The 25,273-nt window shown below is 48.0% G+C and overlaps 1 protein-coding gene across 2 annotated transcripts in view; it reads left to right on the top strand.

Moving 5' to 3' along the window:
- TMEM87A (transmembrane protein 87A) overlaps positions 1–25,273 on the top strand; it is a 522,872-nt gene that overhangs the window by 260,964 nt on the left and 236,635 nt on the right. For both annotated transcript variants that reach the window (XM_069638821.1, XM_069638819.1), the window contains exon 9: positions 21,442–21,625. In XM_069638821.1, the coding sequence (XP_069494922.1) occupies positions 21,442–21,625 (184 nt within the window). The remainder of the gene's footprint in view (positions 1–21,441; positions 21,626–25,273) is intronic.

Below are 25,273 nucleotides of genomic sequence, written 5' to 3'. Positions count from 1 at the left end.
ACGTGTGCTGCAGAGAGCGCTGTTAGGCAAAGTTTGTATGCAGTACCCTCTGGGAACACTACAAACAACTATGACTACAGGTATAGGCAATCCAATCTTTGGTATAAGCTTGTACAACACAGTTTTGGTAGCGTGTTGAGCAGCCAGGCTTATCTTAAGAGGGGAAATGTGAGCTGTAGTGGAGTTACACAAAGATTCACAGTTACAGGTATTCAAATATACTCTTACACTCAAGGTTTCTTGCATAAACAAGTAATAATTTATTTATCAGTCAGTTATAAAGCCTTCTTCAGAAGGAAGCAATAGAGTAGTAACACACAAATATACTTCAATACTGTACACTTTGAGTTTCTGAATCGGACAAGGCCCTTTTGGGATGGCCCACAGACGCAACCTACACCCACAGGTGACTTCAGTAACAAGGGTGCTGGGGACATTAATACCTTACTGTTGGCATTCAGAATACCCTTTAAAAAGTAAGTAAAAGGCAAAGGTTATTTAGAACACAAGAATTTACAAATATTCATAAGCAGGGCAAATACTTTCAGATAGCACTTAGAAGAGTACTTCAATTCAACAGGCTAAGCCAAGGTCAATAGTCAAAAGTCTTTGTATAGGATACAGCACTTCAGGTATGTAAATGGAAAAGTCTTTGCACAAGTTCTTAGGAGTCTTTGATAAGAAAGAAGAGCCAAATGTAAGGCCACAAACTGATTAGACTTGTGAGTTGCAGAAGTTACAAGCACTTCCACAGTAAGAGGTAAGTTCTCTTAGGCTAGTTTTATAGTACCTTAGTAAATAAGAAAAAGATGCAGCTGAAGACTTCTGTACCTGTACAGCTTTGCAGATCTCACTGTTCCTGGGCCTCAGTCATGGGGACAAGAGGGAGGACGTCGGGGGACTCCTGCACTGTATTGGCACAGTCAAAGCTTGCAAACTTTACTTTCAGTGGCTGTTTCGCGTTTAAGCTCCTTGCGGTACAGCAAATAGCAATAAGCGCGGTTCCACGCTGCCAAGGTGGACTTTCCTTACATCTGAGGTCCCCGACTCAACTGCGGGCGGTCAGGCTTGGTCAGTCCTGCTTCGTGGGAGTCTGGAGGATCTTCCAAAAGCTTTAGGCCAGCTTACAAGCAACGCACACAATCTGGTGTCCCTCTCCCTGGCTCTACGGTTTCCTGCAGCAACTGTGAGGAAATTCAACCAGCTCCGAGATGGGTGTCCGGGTGGCTTACTTGGGAATTGATTGGTCCCACCAACTCAAAGGGAGAAGTCGTCCTTGCAGGGCTTCTCTGTCGATGCAAACCTGGCGATTCAGACCTGCAGCAGGATTTTACTGGGCAAACCAACGGTCCAGGAGTTGCAGCAGCCATCCTCTTCAAGCTCTTCTTCGGTTCCTTCGTCCAGTGGTCGACTCTGCCTTCCAAGCCAAGAGACTCGCCTTTTATTCAGTTCCCTCCCATTCATTCCAGCCTAGCTGCCACTTGCCCAGCAAGGTGGCTGTCCTTGCCGGACATTCAGCCAGCCAATCATCACAGAGTGCATTTGGGTGTCATAGGAGACTAAGCACAGGGACTTTCGGGCACCTCCCTCACTTCCTGCCTACCCCAGACACTCTGGAGCCAGAGGCGGGTTTCACTCCTGAAACCCGCCAAAGGCGAATGAACAAAGAGACCAGACCTGGTTTGGCGCGCAGAGAAAAACTCTAGAAGGACCTTTTCACAAAGACCTGGCAAAAAAAGACCAGGCACCATTTTACCAACGATGGCTAGACGCCATTTTGAAAAAGATGGCTCCCGCGGTTAACGTTACCGGGTCCACGGACGGTTGCGGTAAATGCAAGCCTAGGTAGTTCAAAACGAAACCACTGCCACCAGCCAGTCAATTGAGGAAAGGGTAACATAAAAGATGTTACATGAGCATTTAGACACAGGGGATACTAAGTAACACCTCCAGCACTCTATTGTAAGATAGGGCGTGCTGGGTCTAGCAAGTACAATGCTAAGTAGAGTCAATTTCACTTTTTTTAAAATTTTTAACATTTTTTCAGTTTATTACAAACTTTTTAAAAACGGACATTAAATGCTCCACAAGTTTTTACTTCTCTAACTTATTCAATAATAGGTCCAGTTCCTCCAAAAAGAAGGTTAATGCAAAGGTAAGTTTCCCATCCTCCCCCTCTTGCGTTTTGTTCCACCATTCTTCCGCACTATAAGTTGAAAAATGTTTAAGTTACGTTCCCAGCAATTTAGTTCTCAGGTCTCTCAATTTCAGGCATGCAATCACAAGGTGTTTTAGCATCTCCATTTCGCTGTTACAGAGTTGACGGTTGGTATCCATTATTTCATCCTTCCTTTTTCTCATTTTTTTTATCTCCATCGTGTGGAATAAGTTCAGTCTTAATTTTAGCAAGATTTGTCTTGTTCTTGGACATTAATTTTTTGTTTAAATACTTCGGTATTTCGTTTAGCGCCTTGGTTCAGAATGAATAGTCTTTCATACACATGTGATTTGCATGCTGTTCAACAGTTTCGATCCAATCTGTCTCCCAATTTCACTCTACCTCTCTGGGAAAAAGTAGTTGATCCCAGAGAAGGTATTTCAACCTTGGGAAATCTAAGACTTCCCTGTGTCATTGCACTGAAGGTGCTGTGCGACGCAATTGAAAAAGATGATGCCTATGGAGTTTGTTAGACTCCATAATCAAAAAGAAGCAAACACAGAAAACGTATTGAATTGAAAAGTTCAAAGTCTCAAAGTTTAGCAAAAGAGCTGGAGGGCTCAAAGGTGGGAGGAATTGGCACATTTTGGAGAATTCTCCCTAACAAGCACCAATACCACGTGCCCGCCCATCCCCATGGACACTGACGGACAGCCAATTAGTGACCCTATATCAATTGGTCCGTCCCACCATCACAGAACTGCTCACCCTGATACAGGCGGAACTACAGAGTGCCATTGCAATCAGAGTTGCCACTCCACTCCCCCTCAGCCCCTGCTGAAGCTTGTTTCAGTCTTAAACCTCTGTGGTATGGGTGGATTCCAGCGCACAGTTGGGACACTGCATGGAATGTCACAGTCCACTTTCTCCAAGGTGCTGGACCAAGTCCTGGATGCGCTCATGAGGCATGCCCATCTGCACATCTCCATGCCCAACACCCAGGCACAGGTGCATGCAGCAAAGGTATGCTTCTACACCATTTCCCATTTCCCCAATATCATAGCAGCAATGGACTGCACACATGTGGCACAGGCAATGGAAAAGACATAACAGAATAGGAAACAGTACCATTCCATGAATGTGCGAATGACATGTGATGCGGACCTCACAATCACCCACTGCTGTGCCTGATACCCTGGGCCACAAATAATTTCATGATACTGACTAACAGCACTCTACCAGCATACATAGAGAGACAGAGGACAGCTCACCTGCCTTGTGGGTAAGTAGTAGGCAGACCAGATAACCAACATAACGGTCACACAGACGTAGCAATGTGAAACAAGTACAATTCCCACGAGGCAACAGGAATACACAGAACAGGCCTAGAACCATGACTTACCCACGCCAGTACACATACTGTAACCATGTGACGATACAGGGCATCCTGCCGTGCAAGGCAGCAAAACACAATCGGGACACCTGTCAAACCCATGAAAGCATTGTCATGATCCATACATGGCATACTGCCACACCATCAGTGACAAGTGCATAGTTGAAGAAATTGCATTGGCAAATACTTGATGACTGACAATGTGAATGACTGCAAGAGTACCATGTAGGCCAAGTCCCATCAACCTCAATGCACACAAGGTGCACCATGCACACGCACTGAGTTTTGCACATGGAGGTAGACACATCAGGACCATAAACATGTACCCCGACACACACACTGCTATGTCTCACACAGTCCATTCATGTTTTGCAGGTGACGCTGCCTATTCAGTTACTATGGCTGATGACACCTGTGAGGAACCCTGCCACACCACAGGAGATAGCATACAATGAGGCGCAGAGGAGGACCAGTTCATGCATTGAACGCACATTTGGATTGCTGAAATCAAGATTCAGGTGCCTTCACCACACAGGTGGTGCCCTCGGGTACAATCCCGAAAAAGTAGGCAAAATTGTAGTCATATGTGCAAAGATGCACAACTTGTGCATACGAAGCAACATAGAAATGCCCCCAGATGAGGACCACCCGCCCTTAGCTCAGATGTGGAAGACATTTATTTATTTGAATTTGTAAAGCACGCAACAGCCCAAAGGCATCGTGGTGCTAGTTACAGAGAGTGATAAAATCAGCTTAGTTACACACAAAACATACAGGCAACCTTATTGTACAATATTGTAAATAACAGTTTATACAACACTTGGATAGGTTAGAAAGTGAGAAAGGGTAAGAGAGAAGAGGGCGTATTGGTTGAAGAGGGCCATTTTGAGGTATTTTCTAAAGACAGTGAGAGAAGTTTCTGCTCAGAGGGCAGTGGGGAGTACATTCCATAGCTTGGGGGCTAAATATGGGAAGCCTATCCCTCCTGCTTTGGCCCTGTTGATGCGTGGTACAATGAGTTGGTTGGTGTAGTAAGTTCTAGTAGGCCTTGTTGATGTAGCTCTGGATAGTGTGTCTGAAAGGTATGCAGAGGCTGTGAGGTTAATGCATTTGTGTGCAGTGGTGAGAATTTTGAAAGTGATGCAGTCTTTGACTGGGAGCCAGTGGACAGTCTTTCTTATTTGTGAGATGTGGTCTCTTTTTGGAATGCTTAGGGCTGCTCTTAGTGAGTTATTTTGGGTGATTTGGAGTTTGTTTTTTTGTGGAAGTGCCGGCTAGGAGCACATTGCAGTAGTCAAGCTTGCCCCTATGGTCGCTCTTGCTATTGAGAGACAGTTGTCCTTAGTTAGAAAGGGGTTTATGGCGTTAATGAGTTTGGTACTTCAGGCGGAGGCAGAGACAATAGCGCTGACTTGTTTCTTCATTGACAAAGTAGCACCAATGTGGACCCCTAAGGTCTTAACAGAGGATAGGACTGGGATGATGCACGTTGATGGTTGGAACAGGACACCACAGGACATGGGTGGGGATGTGAGTGAAGGATGAATTGTCCGCCAGGACCTCATGGACAATTTCTTTTGACTTGGGATACATGCAGCCCATACGTGCAATGAATGCACATGTCTCATCACCATTGAATAACGACTATAAGAATGATCATGATTCAACTGTGTTTATTCGTGACAACAAGGAACCCCCAGTCCCAACACCAACTCCCTTCTCCCACCCCACCCCCAGTCACAACACTAACTCCCACTTGCGCTTCTGCTTTTCCTCCCTGTCTGCACGCTTTGCAGCATGTGATGCATGCCGTTGAGTGCCTGGGCGGTGTGCTCGTCAATGACCCCTCAGTTGTGGTAGTAGACTGTAAACTCCCCTGCACGCTTCCACGGAGATGGTCCATGGTTAGGTGAATGGCTCTAGCCATGGCCTCATGGGACGATGACAATTGTTCAGCCAGCTCCCGTGCCCTCTGGCTTGTTAGGCACTGGCCGTCATTGCTGCGCACCGTGCTCCTGCATAGTCTATGGACTTTGACAACCGTATAGATGCCCCCTGAATGCAATTACACATAGCCTGAGAATACCCCAATTGTTCTTGCGCTATGGTGCACATCTCTGCCTGCCTCTGTTCCATCTGGTCTAGACGTTCCCAGATGGCCTGCAGTGTAGGGCCATGCACTACCTGTGGTGTATGTCCACTGCCATGGACATTATGGTGCCCTAACCGGCGATCATCCTCGGCCTACTCATCGGAAGACTCCTCTGCAGAGAGCACAGCGGGATGATCAATGGGAAGGTGGTGTCTGCAATGGGGAGAGGCTGTGCAGGGGGAGGATTCCGGGGAGAATTGGCAGACGGGAATGTTGCCGGCTCGGTGTGGAGGAAGCAGACCCAGGGGGCACGTCTGCGGTGCTTGCAGAGGCCTGCTGGGATTACAGGCTCACGTGTGAGTCCACAGTTGCCCGAGCTGTAGTTGTGTTTGGCCCTGTTGCTGGTGGCGCTGCTTCAATGATTGGGATCTATGTAGGACCCATGGCCGTGTGCATCTGGACGGTCGGTGTGACTGTCGATGGCACACTTGCATGGTGCCTCTTCTTGGGTTGCACACTCCCACTCTCCGACTTGCCTTAGCCTGGCTGCTTGCTGGCAGTGGTAAGTGCAGGTGTCGTGGAGGGACCGCCCTCCTCTGTTGTTTCCTGGGTGTCTTGAGTGCCTTTTGGGGCAATTTGAAATGTGCATGAACACTTTGGTGCTGAGGTGCATGGTGATTGAACATTCACTGTCACTTGTAACACTATCTTGGCTGGAACATCAACGAAAAACATAAACTTCAGCTGATCGAAAATAATGCCATTAGAGCAGTCTGCGGCCTGAAACGATCAGCCCACATCTCGCAAATTAGACGCAAGGCGCACTGGCTTCTCATTAAAGCATGTATCGAGTTCAAATCTCTCGCTATCACTCATCGCTGCTTTCACAACAGTATCCCCCCTACCAATCCAGCCGCTTCACTAAAAAAAACACCATTCTCAGTTTACGCTCCTCGTCATCGGCACTCTTCAACCCCAGATTCAACAGAAAGAGAGCTGGAGGCTCCATCTTCACCGCCATCACCCCCACCCTATGGAACGCCCCACTCCCTTGGATCCAAGAAGAACCTTCATACCCTCTCTTCCGAAAAAAAAGTTAAAGCAGTGTTGTTTAACAAATACATGTAATTGCATATAATGTACTGTGGGAGAACCTACAACAGCGTCTTTGGCACTGTTCACAGCTTTCTTGATCACATGTAACCCAGCTGTAACGTCTACTACCTGTATTGCTCCATTCCTGTAGCGCTGTGATACCTTCTGGGTCTTGGCGCTACCAACAAATTAAATAAATAAAATAAACTATGCCATCACTGTGTGTTGGGCCTCCTGGGGGGCCTAGCATCATGTGTCAGACACTGTGTTCATAGCATGCATCTGGCCGGCCAGGTGTGGGGTGCCCTGTGTGCTTTTGACGTGCATCCGTGGGATGGGTTGAGCTATAGGGTGTCTTGTCCAGAAGTACATTAGGACTGCTGATACCGTGTTTCGAGGGGATTGGGTCCTTCGACGTATTCCATATCTATGACAGGTAATGTCCACAGCTGTGCTGCTTTGGAAAATCTTTGGCGTCTGCGTCCTGCGTCGATGATGTCGATGCGCCGTCCCCGAGGACCTCCTCCGACAGCCGACGTCACCCGATGTGATAAGTAGGATACACGACGCCCATAGCCTCAGTTCCGTTTTTTCCACGAACGTGTTCGCTTCGTGAATCTTGGTACGCCTCGACTCGTTGGAGTTTGCTGTTTTCACTTCTCGGTTAGTTGAACCTGTTCGGTTTGTTGTGAAGACCTCTTGGTGGCGATCTCTTTCTCCTCTTCAACCCCGCGTCCGGGCTTCAAGAACTGCGGGGACTGTGGGTCCAAGATGTCGGTCACAGACTCGCACGACGCCTGCCTCTGGTGCCTCAGGGAGGCCCACAATACGGACGACTGTCGACTGCCAGTCGCTCACGGCAAAGGCCTTGCGGGAACGCAAGAAGAAGCTGTCGGTAGGCCGGGTGTCTAAGCCCCGGAAGTCGAGGTCGGCGGGTTTTCGACGGATGACTCGAGGGGTGACTCTCCGCGTCATCGTCGGAAGTCCATTGGGTCTCCTTCCAGGAGTCGGTCTCGCCACTCCTCCGCCTCTTCGAGGCATTCCCGGAAGCGCCGGCATTGGTCGCCTTCCCCGTCCTCCTCCAAGGACTCCGCCCGTCGGCGGGTCGCTTATCCCTCCATGCAAGCGACACCGGAGGAATGGGCTTCCTTCGGGAAGCAGATGCTAGCGGTTCTTGAATCGCAGGGCACCGGTCCGTCCGCGCCTCTGAGTAGGGTCGGTCGGCACCGGTCGAGAGACACCGCCTGTACGCCGTCAGGCTCGGATGGTCGGCACGGCTCGCGGGAGCGGTCTTGCTCGGACAAGGGTAGCCGTTCTCGCCATGCCCGTTCCTCGACGCGCTCGAGACCGCGTGATCCTGTGCCATCTTCGAAGAAGACGTCGACGCCTGTGGCGCCGAGGTCATCGACGATTTCCCTCGAGGCTCCGCCTCCGAGGGGGTCGTCGGCGCCTAGGTCGTCCAGAGACACACTCGGAGCTCCGGCTTCAAGGCCTGTGTCGACGCCGCCGATGTTGGTGGCGCTGCAGCTGACGTCGACGCCGATTCGCTCAACGCCGGCGCCGACTCGTTCGGCACCCTCGACGCCTTTCGAGGCGGTGGTGTCGGCGGGGCCCCATGGCATGTGGCTTGCCTCTAGAAAGGCTATGGCTAAGGTCAGGCACTGCTTTGGTCCACAGAGGTCTTCCTCTCCCCGTCTGGAGTACATTTCAGAGGGTGATGAAGGCTCTGATGGGGGCTTGGTTCCGGTTCCGGTTCCAGATGACCTTATCTCGGGCCATAGCCAGTTTGATGATCTGCGGCAGTCGCTGCATGATGCCAGTGGACTGGACACCTCCTGGAGTTTTGTAGGCCGGAGCCTGGCACTCATGCCGATTCTTCATAACGGCGCCTTATGTCTCGAGTCACCGAGTACTTGGGTTGGTCAGCTCCCCCAGGGGAGTTCGTTCAGGAGGATCTCAGACATCCTTGATCTCGGTCCCTCCACTGACCCGGTTTTGCCTTTTCATATGGCTCTGCAGAGAAGGGTGGCGGCGGCTTGGACTGCTCCGGAGAGTCTCCCGGCAGTGGGCAAGTCTTTGTCGCGAAAATACCGTCCAGCCAGTAGCGACCCCTGCTACTTGTCTAGGCACCCCACTCCGGAGAGTTTGGTGGTGCAGGCGGCTACGGCCCCGGCAAAGCAGGCGTCGTATCCTACCATCCCTCCGGATAGGGACGACAAACGTTTTGACGGCTGGGCGAAGAAAGTGTTTTCTTCAGGGGGTATGGCGCTTCAGGCGGCCAATTCCATATGTGCCTTGTCTCGTTTCACACACACTCTGTGGAACTGTGTTGCATTAGCGGCTGAACATATTCCCGAAGGGGACGAACGGGATGGTTTCCTTGCTATGGTTCAGGATGCTATGTGTGAAGCCGTTCAGTCGGGTTTGGACTTGGTGGATTGTGTCAGCCGGTCCATGGCGGCGAGCACCGTAATGCGCAGGTTTTCGTGGTTGCGGAAGTCTGGGTTCACTCCTGATGTGCAGTCCCGGCTCCTCAACATGCCCTTTGACGGTGAACACCTTTTTGGCAGCAAGGCTGACGAGAGCCTTGAGAGGTTGCAGACCTCCCAAGCTGCAGCAAAGTTGTTGGGCGCTGCAGTTCGCCAACCTCCGCCTTTTCGTCCTAGGGGACAGCAATGGAGGGGGGGGTTCCTTTCGCTATTACTCGTCCTTCAGTAAAGCGAGGGGAGCTAGCAGTCAAAGAGGCCATCTTAAGAGTGCCAGCGGTGGAAATAAAGGTACTCGAGGTGCCAAGGCCGCTCGGGCAGTTGCCTCTTTACCCTCAGGCAACGCCGCAGCCGCTGCCACTCGGTCATGAGGCCAGGTCCCATGGTTCTCCGGTTGGGGGGAAGGCTGGAGCAGCATCTTGTAGAGTGGCAAGCCATTACTTCGGATGTGTGGGTCCTGGAGATCATAACCCACGGCTACTGTCTTCCTTTTCGGCAGAGGCCTCACGACAATCCACCAGGGAACATTTCTTTGAAGTGTCCGGATCCACTCCTTGCGCAGGAAATTCAAGCCCTGCTGGAGAAAGGCGCCATAGAACTGGTGCCTGTAGCGGAGAGGAACAAGGGATGGCATTCCCCTTATTTTTGGATTTCAAAGAAAGACTGGGGATTGAGACCCATCATGGACTTGCGCGGTTTGAACAAACTCCTCAGGAAGGACAAGTTCAAGATGGTGACTCTTTCTCAAGTCCTCCAGGCCCTTCAACTTCAGGACTGGTTGGTGTCTCTCAACCTCAAGGATGCTTACTTCCATGTGCTGATCCATCCCAAGCACAAGAAGTACCTGAGGTTCGCGGTTGGCGACTCGCACTTTCAGTTTCGGGTCCTGCCGTTCGGATTGACCTCCAACCCGAGGGTTTTCACCAAGCTCATGGTGGTGGTGGCAGCGCATCTCAGGAAAGGGGGATTCACGTCTACCCCTACCTGGACGATTGGTTGATCAGGGGGAGCTCTCCCGAGCAAGTCCTGGATCATCTGTCCGTCACCTGCCACTCCCTTTACAGGCTGGGCTTCTCCCTCAATTTAAAGAAGTCCCATTTGACACCAACGCAGCGGCTCCAGTACATCGGAGCAGTGCTCGACATGTCCCTGGGGCAGTGTTTTCCTCCTCAGGTGATGGCTCTTCACATTCAGCAGATGGTGCACAAGTTTCAGTTTGCCCAGAATCTCCCAGCGTCCGAGTTCTTGAGACTTCTCGGCCTCATGGCATCCTGCATTCTTCTGGTGCCAAAGGCTCGTCTGCGGATGAGATCTTTGCAGTGGGCACTCAAGCTCCAGTGGCAGGCTGTCGGACCCTGTCCAGGTGCCGCCCTCGGTGGCCCGGGACCTTCTGTGGTGGGCCGTCGAGGGCAATCTGATGAAGGGGGCCCCATTTTGGCTGCCCTGGCCGGAGGTGACGATCGTGACGGACGCATCCCTCACGGGTTGGGGAGCTGATGCCAACGAGTTGACAGTCAGCGGTCGTTGGTCTCCGTCGGAGAAAAGACTCCATATCAATCTGTTGGAGCTGAGGGCCGTCAGGCTATCCCTGAAGGCTTTTCTGCCGACTGTTCGCGGAAAGAGTGTCCTGATTCTAACGGACAACATGGTGGCCATGCACTACCTCAACAAAAAGGGGGGGGGGGCAGGGTCACTTCCGCTGTGCAGGGAGGCGATGCAACTCGAATTCTGGGCCATCTAGCAGGAAGTTTCGATCTCGGCTGTTCATCTGGCCGGAGACGACAACGAGACGGTGGATGCTCTGAGCAGGCAGAGCTCGATCTCTCACGAGTGAGAGCTGGCTCAGGAGATTCTCCTGGAGATCTTCGCCCTTTGGGGGACCCCTCAAGTGGATCTCTTCGCCTCCAGTGTCAACCAGAAGTGCGAAAGTTTTTGCTCGCGGGAATTTCCTCCAAAAGGAGCCTTAGGAGACGCGTTCGTGGTGGAGTGGTCATTCCCACTGCTGTACGCGTTTCCTCCAGTCCCCGTCATCCCGCAAGTGCTGCGGAGGTTACGGAGGTTTGGTTCCCAGATGATCCTCATTGCTCCGGCGTGGGCCCGGAGGACGTGGTACCCGGACCTTCTAGACTTGTCCATCTGCCCTCCACGTCGTCTTCCCTACCGAGACGGGAGGGGGGTCAGGTTCTCCATCCAGAGGTCAGATCCCTCAATCTTCACGCTTGGCTTCTGAAAGGTTGAGGTATAAGGATTGGGACCTCCCTGAAGAGGTGATGGAGGTGTTGCTCTCGGCCAGGCGGCCGGCAACAAAGTCTCTGTACCGTTGCCGTTGGAGAAAGTTCTGCGACTGGTGCAGAGTTGAGAATGTGGATCCTTTTGAATGTGACATTCCCATGGTTCTGTCTTTTTTGCTTTCTTTGGCCCACAGGGGCTTGCAAGTGGGCACCATTAAAGGTTACCTGGCGGCGCTGTCCATCTTTAAGCGCTCGTCTGAAGAGTGTTCCTATTTTAAGATTCCTTTGATTTTGCAGTTTTTGAAAGGGCTCACTAATGTGTTCCCTCCGTCACCTTTTCTGGTGCCCGGTTGGGATCTGAACCTTGTTCTTAAGTTTCTTATGGGTGCTCTGTTTGAGCCTTTACATTCTTGCCCTTTGAGGCTGTTGACTCTGAAAACTGTGTTTTTGGTTGCGGTTACTAGTTACAGGCACTTTCAGTTAAGCCACCCTTCACTGTGTTTCAGAAGGTCAGGGTTGTCCTTAGAGTTCGTCCTTCTTTTCTTCCGAAGGTGGTTTTGGAATTTCATTTGAGCCAGAAGGCTGTTCTTCCGGCGTTCTATCCTCCTCCACATCCTGGTAAGGAAGAGGAGAGGCTCCATAGGCATGATCCTAAGAGAGCGTTGAGCTTTTATATTTCGCGCATGTCCCGGGTCAGAGTGGACGATCAACTTTTCATTGGTTACGCTGGAAAGCGTTTGGGACAAGCTGTGACGAAACAGACTTTGTCTCGTTGGATTATTTTAGCTATCTCCGAGTGTTACCGCTTGGCGGGTAAGGACCCTCTGGCTGGCTTGCGGGCCCATTCTGCCAGGGGAGTGGCTGCATCTACTGCCCTGCAGAGGGGAGTTCCTATTCATCACATCTGTGATGCAGCCACCTGGGCTTCAGTACATACCTTTGTACGTCACTACTCCCTCGATTCCATCAGAGGGCAAGATCTGGCCTTTGGCAAGGCAGTTCTCTATTCCACAATTTGATTGGGCATGCTAAATTTGTATTCTAAATTCTTTCCCGTCTCCTTGCTTGGTACTGCTTTGGGAGTCTGTCATAGATATGGAATACGTCGGAGGACCCAATCCCCTCGAAGAACAAGTTACTTTCTTACCTGGTAACGTTCTTTCGATGGGATGGTCCGACGACGTATTCCATATCACTCCCTTCCTGCTTTCCCCGCTGCAGAATTTCTTTTGCGATTGCAGCTTGCGTTCCGCAAGGTCTTGTGTGTCTGACTGGCAGAAAACTGGTGGCACACGTTCTGGGAAAAAACTATAACTGAGGCTATGGACGTCGTGCGCCCTACTTATCACATGGGTGACGTCGGCCGTTGGAGGAGGTCCTCGGGGACGGTGCATCGACGTCATCGACGCAGACGCCAAAGATTTTCCGAAGCAGCACAGCTGGGGACATTACCTGTCATAGAAATGGAATACGTCGTCGGACCATCCCATCGAAAGAACGTTACCAGGTAAGAAAGTAACTTGTTCTTCTGGTGGTGGAGCACGAGAGTGAGGCAAAGCACATGAAGGAACAGCAGTTTCGAGTCAGCAGCTGAACGAGGGGAGAAAGTGGGCAAAACAAGAAGGGTTTGCAAGGAGGGAAATACCCATGGCCTTTTCAGCAAGAAACCGTGACTTTCAAGAAACCTTCGAGCCAGGGAACCAGGCTGAGGAATCCTGCATTGTGTGTCGGAGATACCGGTGGCCCTCCCGTGTAACTGACCAAGACGGAGAGTAGCAGCAACCACCATGGTAACTTCCTTGGCTTCAAGAACAAAGAAGCACCAGAAAGATCAACACAGCCAGTGATTTGGGGAGCCTGATGCTAGACCGGTCTGTGTTGAAGTCAAGGTTGCAATCGGCAACATTGTATAGCAAGTGCTGGCATTAACATTCTTAAACGCGTGTGATGAATGAGGCGAGTAATGCTAAATGACTGATGAATGTTTGAACTTGAGACAGAAAGATACGATACCGTTGACGGAGTGGTCCAGCACCGTGAATGTGCACAATTGAAGGTCTCTGTAAGGTATCCCACCAAGAAGTAGGTACTAGGCAGGGTTGTCCATTATGCCCTTCTTATTTACCCTCTTTTGTTGAACCTCTGGCTATCTTTATTAAGGAGAACATTGGCATAAAGCGTATCTTGTCAGGTGACTGTATTTCTTAAGTCCTACTTTATGCAAATGACCTTTTTGTTTTACTTTCTGACCCTGAAGGCTCGTTCAAGGAATTCATTTTGGCACTGTCTAAATTTGGTTGAGTGTCGGATTATAAAATCAATGTATCTAAAACACTGATCTTCCCAATCTCAGCCTTGTGTCATAGAAGTATTTTGGAGTCGAACGGGATAGTTGGGCTGGGAATGATTTAATATATCTGGGTATACAAATTTCAAGGCGTGTGAATAGTTTATTATCCTCCAATATTTGAATCAAGCTCGCAGAGATTGCACTGCTATGCTTAAAATGGAAAAGGTTAAACCGAACAATGTGGGGAAAGATTCATGTAATAAAGATGTCCCTGCCTCCAAAACTACTTTACATCTTTAGTATGCTTCTTCTACCATTGACGGGAGATTTACTTTGCAACATTAACAGAGTTTTACAAGGTTTGCTTTGGGGACGGGGGGGCACGGGGGTGGTCCCAGGATTCCAATGGAGGTACTTATATAACCAGTACATTTGGGGGGCTGAGGGGGTTTGGTTTTCCTGATATAATCTCATATCATAGAGCCTTTTCCTTGCGCACCTTACATTTCTGGTTAAGAGAAGATGCAGCTAACTGCCCGAAATAGGTTAGTATAGGGAAAAACATTGTGTACCCAGCCTCTTTGGATTGTCTCCTTAGTCTGGGAAAAAAGATCACTGCGGAAAAATCCACGCCGTTTGTTAAGCACATACTAAAAGATTGGAATAAATATTGTGAAAGCTCAGTGGTTAAATATTTACTGAGTTAGGAATCTTCCATCTGGAAGAATTCAGCAACACGTTTTAATAATCCTACCCTCTCGTGGCCCTCTTGGCAGTCTGCAGGTATTTGGCATTTGGAACAGGTGGACAAAGGATTATCAATGCCCTCGTTTAAATTCCTTAGGTTTAAGTATAAGTTGTGTTTGTCAGAGGATTGCCGATATCACGTCTTCTGCAATGTTTTTGCTAATCTTCTTTCACCTTTAAATGTCTTGTTGCACAGTGTCCCACCTATATTGCATATATCCAAAAGTATGCCTCCATCAGCTTCTGCTCTGTATAAACCTCTGGCGCAGGTGGGCAGTGATGTTTTTTCTGAGCAGGGAAGGGCAAATTTGACGTTGGATTTGGGATTTAACTTAACTGAGGGAGTTTGGAAAGGTATTTGTACTGGGCCTTGTAAATATAAAGTTTTCTTGAATTTGAGGTTTACTCCGCAACGGGTTGTGCATTGCATTTACTGGACGCCCTCAAAAATGAAGCGTTGTAAACTTGTGCAGGATGATACATGTTGGAACTGTAAATCTGATACTGGTACTGGTATGCATATGTTCTGGTCCTGTGTGAAAATTAATAGCTTTTGGGATGATATCCTGCAACGTATGGAACTTGTCTTAGGTTTGTCGTTCACCCGCACTCCTTTGCTATGTGTGCTGGGTTTGTTCCCGGCAGGTATTCAGCTCTCTGTTGGTCAGCTCTTTTGGTCTTATAGGGCGCTATTGGTAGCTAAGAATCCGATTTTGAAATGCTGGACGAGTGATACTAAGCCTTCCATTGACAAATGGTTACAGGATTTAGCCAATCTTTCAAGTGTAGAGAAGGTAATTTATCGGAGAATTAAAAAAGTTGATCAATATTTGTCTATATGGAACATCTTCAATGAATTGTATATCTGAATAATTTCCCTTTTGTTGATTTATTGAATGTATTTAATAGGGTGTTTTTTTTCTTATTTTCTTTTTCTTTTTTCTTTCCATATTTTTCTTTCTTTCTTATTCTTTCTCTTCCTGTGTGCTCTTTATTTTCTCTACTCTTTTCCTGCTCTTTCAGACATTAGTATAATTTGTGTAACTATATTGTTATGTTGTATAGATGATGTTTATTTGTTATAATATGGTGTTGTATTTTAACTTCTGTATATTATTAAAACCTCAATAAAGAAATTTGCACAAAAAAGAAAAAAGAAACGAAAGTAGAAGCTTGATCGGAAAATTGTACAAAGTGAGTCGAAGTGGTCCTGCAACGGTTTAAACAAAGCCCATTGCAAATTCGAAAGTTTTCGATTTTGATAACAAGAGGAAGCCGTAGAAAGTGAGAGTGCATGGTCCGAGCACGAACGAGGGAGACCAAATGTGAATACTGTGGAAAAGCTATCTGAGCCCGAACGAGGGAGATCCATGGCCTAAGCCCGAACGAGGGAGATCCATGATCTGAGCCCGAACAAGGTAGATCCATGATCTGAGCCTGAACAAAGGAGACTGAATGTAAACATTGTGGTAAAAGGGGTCCAAGCCTGAAGGAGGGAGACCCATGTTGAATACTGAAAGCGAGAATGTGTGCATGTGAAGATCCTGATAAGAGTGGAACTTTGATATTTGTTTGTTACGACAGGCTCTCTGCAGTAAGAGACTGTTATTGGAAAAGAGGCTTTGGCAGAAGGCCTTAATACATTTCCTTTGAACTGTGTACGCGTTGCAGAGAAGCCAGAGTGTGTGCGAAGCTCGAGTGTGCCGCCTTGCCCCGTGCTGAAAACGTGGGGGAAGGGAAACCAACTGCTCAACCAGCCTGACATATTGTTTCTTGAACGCTTTGATTTTTGCATACACAATTGTCCTAAACCCTTTTGTATTTAGAAGTAAGGATTGGCAATAGGTTTATTATTGTAGGCCATTTTATTTTGACACACTTGACTAGGACTGCGTTATTATTATTATTATATTTATTATTATTTGATGGTTGTAGCTTGCTCTCATCCTTAGATTTAGGTTAGATAGGCGCTCAACCCAATGAAGTTCAATAAACGCCTTTGAACTGTGATCACTTGTCTGTCTTCACTGTTCAATACCATACCTTCCTTAGAGTCCTTGATGCTCCTCTCACGTCCTGGCGCCCGACAACCACCAGAGATAGACCCAAAGTGCGGAGAGTGCCTCTCTCCCACGGGGTATTCTGCAACAACAGAGCTTCGCTCTGCGCAACCTCTGCAACTTGGGCTTCTCCTTCACACAACTCTCTCAGCACCATCACCTGCCACAGACACTTCGGTGGCCCGGCATCCTCGGCTCTCTGCCCCTGCTGCATACACAGCCGCTGGTAACTTCTACTATTGCCACTTCTCTTAATCTGCCCCTGAGGGGAATTTAAATAGTCAACCTTCCCGCTCAGGTGTAGATTATCAGTAACACTAGACTTCATATTGCAGTTCTGTGCCTCTGAACTCCTCTTCCTCGTCCCAGTACCTATAGCATTATGGGACTTGAAATCCCCAACTTTCTTATTCTTTTTACCAAATGTTTCAGTTTTAAATTGACCTAACTCGTTCAGTTTATAGAACATACCTTTAGATAATGGTTTTGAAGAGATTAATAGTTGGTTCTTTCCCAAGTCAACCCAAATGGAAAATCACATTTCTCACAAGTAATGGCATTGATGTTCTGATCCTTACTTGTTCTATTCCTGTGCTGAGCATAAGGGTTTTTATTACTAACATTTTGGGTACTTTTGAGACAGGGAGTCTCCTCTGACACCAAGCCATTAGGGATTCAGGAATCAGGGATATTTCACCCTCCGAAGAAGATGAGTAGTGTTTTTCCTAGTGGAACCCTCCTATTCCCTTGGGGACCTTCTGCTGCCAGGTGATCCACCCGGCTACTACCACCCCCAGGGTTCGGATCAGGTAGCAGCTGCCTACCACTAGCTTCCTGGGAGGAGACTTTAGGCAGGGATTCTTTGAATGATTCCTGTGAGGCTTTGCTTGTTTGTGACTAACCTTAGACTTGTCAAGCATGTCCTTAGGATCAAGTCTGGTGAGATGCTATAAGACAAATCCCAAAGGGCGTCCACATAGTCCTATAGCACAGGGCAGAAGTGTGCACCCTATGGGCAAAGCACACAAGAGTAAATGCTGAGTAGTTGTTGTGAGAATCCAGAAGGTTTTCCAGAGCAACTTGCTATCCAGGCAACGGACAACAAACAGCTTTGGAGCCGTAATGGAGACTCTGAGCACATAAGGAAGCAAGAGGGAGCAGGGAGCAGGGAGCGGGGGCCAAGTAAGCAGTCAGGAATACAGGTAATAATAAGGCAAACCTGGTAAGAAACGGAAGGAAGGAGGAAGCAAGGCGGAGAAAGAGTGATTGCAATGAGCGCTGGCTGGCAGAAGCGAGAGAACAAGGAGAAAAGGAGTAGACCAAGACACAAAACTGCATCAATTGCCAGGATAGTTCAGAGCGATGCAAGGCCATCCTGATGCTCTTCATGCTGCTGTCGGGTGTTGCTGTTCTGTACGCGGCTCCATTGCGTAACGCATTCTAGGGGCCATCTTGGAAAACGCTGAAAGGCTGCCCAAGCAACTATACAGCGACCTAACATGCCGCCGTCTTGAAGGGCTATAGACTCCGTGAAGGTGTTGTTTCCGCCACTGCTGTCACAGAGACCATGCATTACCAGTATTTCTAGCAATTCCGCAGGATTCATTACAACCATCACGTGCCTGGCGTCCCCATCAGAGGAAAGGGGAAGTACCATCCTAGGAAAGGCAGAAAGGCTATACTCTGCCAAAGTGACGACAGTCCGGTCCATCAAATCCCTGATAAGGATGACGACTACGTGCATCCATCTGGTCTCTTATTGCAGGTTGCACATGAGACCGCTTCAGGAGTTCCTGGACACCAGGTGGAAGCAGACCTCCACATCATCCAACAAGGTAGTCTCCAATCAAGCGTTCAGGAAAACCCTGAAGTGGTGGTCCATTCACCTTCAGATCTCACCGGTGTCTCCCTTCAGGCCCCCCGCGCATCAGGAAACTGTCACTTCCGACACCTCTCTGGAGGGTTGGGGTGCACACACGGGCCAACTATACACTAGGGGAGTATGAACCTCGTTACGAGTTAAACAATAATTCAGCGAAAAACAAATTACCGTTACAGCCACTTGTACAGGTGGAATTTCCGCCTGATTACAAGTGGTGGTAGTCGTGTAATTCCCCATTTAGTTTTGGACCCAATGGGGCTTTTTTTGAGGAATTACCGCTGCAGTAATTCTGTGTTTTTTTTTTGGGGGTTTTTTTGCAAGATTTACCTCCAGAGATTTGCTGGAGGTAAATCTTCCACTCAAATCCAAAACTCATAATTGGACGTAGTGGAAAAATTGGCAGTAACTCAGTTACCGCCAATTTTACCACTTACCGCCCAGCTCGTAATGAGGCCCTATGTTTCCCAGAAGAGAAGACGTTGCATATATAAGTCCTGGAACTGCAGGCAGTTTTTTTGGGATCTCAAGTCTTTCAAGACTCTTCTTTTAGGAAAAGTGATCAGGATCTTCACAGACAACACAACCACCATGCATTACATCAAGAAGCAGGACGCAACGAGATCTCCCGCCCTCTCCCTGGAGGCACAGAATTTATGGTGCTGGACGATTGCTCAGTGGAAGTTTCTAGTCCCATTCCACTTGGCATGCGTTCAAAACAGCATCATGGACTATGTCAGCAGGGAGCTCTGATCCTGCCACAAATGTGAGCTGCAGCAAGCACAAGTGTCTCGGATCTTCAGCAAATGGAGACAGCTTCAGATCGACCTGTTTGCAACAGTGACCAATAACAAGTGCCAGCGGTTTGCCAGCAAGTTCCCTCAAGCAAGCAGTCTGGGGGATCCTTTATCGGTCCTTTGGGAAGGCCAATTCCTGTACGCATTCCCGCCAATACTTTTGCTGCTGCGTGTGATCAACACACTCAAAACTATCCCACTGCAAGATCATTGCACCGGCGTGGCCCAGGAAAATCTGGTACCTAGATCTCCTTCACCTTTCGTGGCTCCAGCATTCAGACTGCCTCCTCTCCCAGACTTGCTCTCCAGGGAAGAAGGATCCATCCTACACCAGGATCCAGTGTCTCTGAGCCTGGCGACCTGGCTCCCAGTGTCCTAGAATTTGGAAACTACTTGCTGCCCTTAAAATGCAAAAACATTCTGGCTAAGGCCAGGGCTCCATTTACACTTGCCTGTTACAAGCACAAGTGGATGCTTTTTATAGTATGGTGCCGGTCGAAGAAGATTTTTCCATGGCGCATTACAGCGCCACAGGTTCTTCCATACTTGCTTTCACTTGCCAAGGCTGGCCTTTCCTATGCATCAATCAAGGTACACCTGGCTGCCATTTCCCGGTATACTCTGACTCCGGGCAAGCTCTCTGTATGGTTGCATAGACTCATCAAAGAGTTCTTTAAGGGCCTCTTCAGGACTTTTCCATCATTGAAGGCTCCTGATCCTGCGTGGAAGCTTAATGTGGTACTCTCCATGCTCATTGGCCTGCAGTTTGAGCCTATGCATCGGGCTCCCTTGAAGTTTCTTTCTTGGAAAACTTCTTTTCTCGTGGCTATCACCTCTGCTGGGAAGGTTGGTTTAATACAGGCTCTTTCATGCAAGCCTCCATATTTGTCGGTCCACCCAGCTAAAGTGGTCCTAAGGACTCATCCTTCCTTTATGCTGAAGGTCCTGTCAGACTTCCATTTAAACAAGCCTTTGGTATTGCCACTTTTTTTTGCAAACCTTTCTTCTCCTGGTGAAAGATCTTTGCATTCTCTGGACGTGGCATGTGCCTTAATTCTATGTTGCACGCATGAAGGACTTTCGAAAGACTTCTCAGATCTATGTAAGCTTTGGACCTGTGAGACATGGGAAGGCCCTATCTAAAACGTCCATCTGCAGATGGCTCTCTGGCTGCATCATGCATTGCCATCAGCTGCTCAACAGGCCATTGCCGGGCAGACCGTGGGCCCATTGCACCAGAGCAATCGCATCTACCACAGCGTTCCTCTCTGGTGTTCCCCTGCTAGATATCTGAAGGGAAGCTACGTGAAGGTCTACTCACACCTTCACAAGTTTCTACTGTGTCGACAGGGAATCCAGGGAGGAGTCTTATTTCGTAAAAGCAGTGCTACGCAACTGGTTTGCATGAGGGGAGTCTGTTCCAGGGGTAACTGTATTGCTTCTGTTGAGCCTTCCCTTCTCCCAGGGTTGTGTAAGTGTACTGCCGTGTAATCCTATTCATGGCATGTGAATTATTGCAAGACCCCATGCTGGAGAAGGAACAAGTTACTTACCTGTAACTCTTGTTCTCCAGAATGGGTCTTAAATGGATTCACATGCAAACCCTCCTTCTTTCCCCTCTATTGCTCTTCTTGGTTCCTACTGCCACTTTACGTGAATGACCAAATCTGAAGATGACCACCAGGGGGTGGAGCTAAGGAGGACGAATGTCATTGGTTGGGGCAGTATGAATCAAAGTGGCAGCAATAGGCTGTGCAAACACCAATACAGTTTTCGCTTAAAGATAAACTGCTTCATTTTACCGAGGATTACCAGCCTGACGACAGGGAATATTCATAGCATGTGAATCCATGTAATACCATGCTGGAGAACAAAGATTACAGGTAAGTAATGTGTTCATTTTTGTTATTGTAGTATTGTTCACTGTACAGCTTTCTGTGTGACTTATTCATTTGTTGGTTAGGAACTGAAAATTGGGTTTAGAAATGAGGAGCAGAGAGCTGTTTATTCTTATAGCTTACATGTTTGCATGAAACAGTCTCTCATAGAAATGTTGTGTAAGTCATAAGCATAAGGCTTTTAATTAAGGGGGTCTTGTTGATGGCGTAACCTGTCAGCATTTCGAAAATCTGTAAATGTACATTTGTTTTCTTAATCCATTTTCCTATTTCTTCCTGTACCGTGGCTGACTCCCTCACCCTCCTGGCTTATAGTTTTTTATGGTGATGTGCATTGTGTACTCCCTGTTTGGTGGACTCTGGTTGATATGGTCAGTCTGCTACTGGCGAGACCTTCTAAGGATTCAGTTCTGGATTGGTGCTGTCATTTTCCTTGGAATGCTGGAGAAGGCAGTCTTCTATGCAGAATTCCAGAACATACGCTACAAGGGGGAGTCTGGTAGGTATTTGATTTTACTGCTTAAATACTCGACTGTAGCAAGGGAAACCACAAAATGTATTCATGTTAATCTAAACTAAGGTCTAAAATGCATTAATGTATTCCTCCGATGCTGAGGGGTATGGCACCTAGCCCGCTTTGCATTCACAATATACAGGTTGTTTGCATGCATTCATTTAAGGTTTTATGTGTTTCTTTAACCCCTTGTAATCTTAAAGGTGAACATATTTAACATATTTGAGCACAACATAGAACTTGTGCCCTTTAGAGACAGGTTTGTACACACTTTGTAGAGGCTAGATAGTTGTCAGTCATCTAAGATGTGTGGAAATGCAAAGGGTCGGTGCCAGAACAGAAAATACCACACACTGGGGCTCATTACGAGTTTGGCGGTGAAGGAAAAAAGTGAGGTCATACCGTTACCTCAGTTTTTCCCACACTGCCAAGGTATTAACACAATTCTGCCGATTTCTTAAGTAAAATGGAGGAGCTACTAAGTAGCTCCTTCACTTTACTTAAAAAATCAGCGCCCAAGAGGTAGCACGTCCACTCTACCTAAAAAAAAAAACTGCCGAATTGCCACCAAAAATCTACGACTCTATAAAATGGGGATTTACACTGCCTACCACCACTTGCAATCCCGTGGTAAACCCAAAGGACCAAGTTGCAGTAATGGTAATACCGTTTGGCGGTATTCTGGTGAATTTACCTCCGGAATCCCACCAAACTCGTAATGAGGCCCACTGTCTCTTGGCCAGTATATCTTAGAACCACCCTGCAGCCTTTCCAGAGGTTTATCTTGATGTCCAAATGTGAATATAGAATCCTGAATGGTGGGACTTTACCTTAGAAAGCTTGATGCACAATTTCCATGGCCTTACATTTAATATTGTGAACCAGGAAGCCAGTGTAATGCTATCAGCCGTGGTCGATGTATGGCTTGACGCCCATCTCTAACTAAAGCAGGCCAACAGTTTTTTAAATTCTTTGGAGAGTGCGAAAGAGAGGCGATAATGGCAAGTATGAGGAACCTGAGAGCGTCCTCAGGTCTTCTCCCCAGTATCCTCTTCTCGGGTGGCCAGGGAAAGGCCATCGCTTTTGGATCCCGACCCTGGGGCTGGATGGTAATGTTTATTTGTAAAGCGCCTATACACTAGGCAAGTGTTTCAAGGCGCTCAAGGAGGTAGGGAACGGGGGAGAACAGTAATTCAGGGCCCTTGAGTTTCTGAACGATAACCAGTCTGCCAGGCAGAGTAAGTGCATATAATACAATTAACAGTGTAGATAACAACAAATAGGTCTGACAACGATTCTGATTTTTTCCAGCAGCTTAGAGGAGTCTACCGTGCAGGAGGGGAGACGAGGAGGACAGGGTAGACGATCTTCAAGGCATGGTATGTTCAGATCATGCAAGTGCAAGATGGTACAGGAGAGGGGAGGGGGAGGAGGACAAGTGCAGGGGCGGGGGGAATCCAGATGTGCCCAGTTGGTCATAAACGTAAGTGCGGAGAGATGCCATTCTCGATGGGTAGTAGACAGAGTGCACTAGCATGAGGCAAGTGCAAGCCCTAAGGTATTCACGGCAGCCACTCAGTATGCTGTATGGAAAAGAAGGGAGATAGAGATAGAGCAGAGAGAGAGGTTAGCAGGGTAGAGGGGTAGAGAAGGAAGAGGAGAAGAGAAATGTCTTAAGGAGTTTCCGGAACTTAAGGAGATCAGGCTCAAGACAGAGGGCGGTACGGAGGCTATTCCAGAGGGATATGCAAGGGAGGATCATCTGGGTGGAGGAGACTTGGTGAATGGAGAGAGGAGGTCCCTGGGTGAGACATGGTATTCCCCATTTCCCTTTCACCACAAATCCTCCAGCCCAAAAGCTTTCATAGACTTTGTCAGCCCTTTGACTGTGACTCCCCTAAAGTATACCCAAATTGCATCAGTTTAGTACTGGGACGAAGAAGAGGACGACAAGACCAACACATCCTCATTTCATGAAAGCAAACAAAAATCAGCTCCAACCAATTACTGGGACAAGTAGGAGGGCAACAAGAGCAACAAAGGGCTACCACTTTGCTGTTTAGTGGTCTAGTCCTTTCTATGGCGAAAATGGAGGCAGGAGCTTTAAAAGTGGAAAGCCTGACAGTAATGGGGTCGTCAGCGTCATTGGCTGTAGCACGATCCGCTGTATAGAGGCAGCTGCATTAAGAGTGACCTCTCTGGTGTGGCGGCGTGGCAGGAGGAGTGCTGGAGGCCCAGGAAGTCGTGCAGAGTGTATGCAGCAGGAAGCGGCATTGCTGGGTGTGCGCGAGCCACATGGAAACCGACACAAGAAGACTTGAGCGACCACACAGAGAATTAGGAACCCGTGTCGATGGAAGGACTTGTGAGGAGCCGTTAGACTGACCATGAGTGAAACCAGAGAGAGGGGGGAACACCGGGGCTGGCAGGTGTTGACACTGAATGAAGTAAAAGGGTATTTTGAATACCAAACGATTCGAAAGCAATTGGAAACCCATTTTGAATGGTGCACACATTGAAAGCAAGTTAAATCAGATGTAAATGGTGAACTCAGTTACCTGCAACAAGTGAAAGCAAAGCCAAGAGAGCTTTCATAGAACTGCATTAAGAAGCATTTGCCAGAGTCAAGGAAATACAAGGAGGTGTAACAAGTGCAAGGTGGTAACCCAAGCCACAATACTGTGTCAGAGTGTGACACAAGTCAAGGAAGGGTACCGGTTGCGTGACCTGTAGTGGGTGGACCGTCTGGTCTGACAACTGCACCTAGAACGGGTGACCTTGTTTTGAAGAGCCAACTAAAGACCTATCATAAAGAAGCTTTTATTATGCAGAGACATTGTTGTGATGTTGAAATCAAGTGTTACTTTGAAAGCTGGAATAATTGAATTTGGGCAAGGGGAGCCGATTACAAGCCTGAGAGCTTGAAGAAGCTCTGAACGTTTCTTTGAACACTGTTCCTTTTTGATGCTAACATCTGTACACATTGCATGCAGTTAGTTGTGAGGGCAAGTATAGATTTGATGTACTAGGCTTATAGATGCAGACTTCATGGGTGTGACAAACTCATGGTGACAACAAGTAAGACAGAAGTGTGTTTATTGAACAATGAATGCTGTATGCAGGTTGGAAAAATGCCTAATCTAAATCTAAGATGGGAGCAAGCATCGACCATCAAATGAAAAATGAGGCAGTCATAGTGGTGCCACGTCAAATTAAAGGGCCTATACTAAGAAACCTATTGCCAAAACTTACAACTAATACAAGAGAGGGTGTGGGATAGTTCTCAAGAAAAGAAAGAAGTGTTCTCAAACAGGATGCGGTAGCCTGGATCTCCCTTCCCCATGTTTTGTGCGCATGCTAAGATGGGAGCTTGGAGTACTGAACAGTGTCTGGCTTCTCTAGCGCAAGACGACAGTTCTAATGGCAGCTTTCAGGACCATTGATGGCAAAGTCTCGTCTCACTTGAAAGTCTCTTGCCTTCAAGGGCCTGGTGTGTACAGCTTACAAAAACAAAAGATCCTTTAACAAACAAATGAAGTTCTGTTTCCAATGTTCGATGGGTGATGGGTTCACCCCTGTCTCCCCCTTTTATGGGTGTTGACCCTTCTCAATTGTTTACCACAGTTTCACGTA

Source organism: Ambystoma mexicanum, chromosome 14, assembly GCF_040938575.1.
Source record: "Ambystoma mexicanum isolate Mex_15411 chromosome 14, UKY_AmexF1_1, whole genome shotgun sequence".
NCBI classification, from domain to species: Eukaryota; Metazoa; Chordata; class Amphibia; order Caudata; family Ambystomatidae; genus Ambystoma; species Ambystoma mexicanum.
The sequence above is the reverse complement of the archived record's forward strand: the minus strand, read 5'-3'. Positions and strand labels throughout refer to the sequence as shown.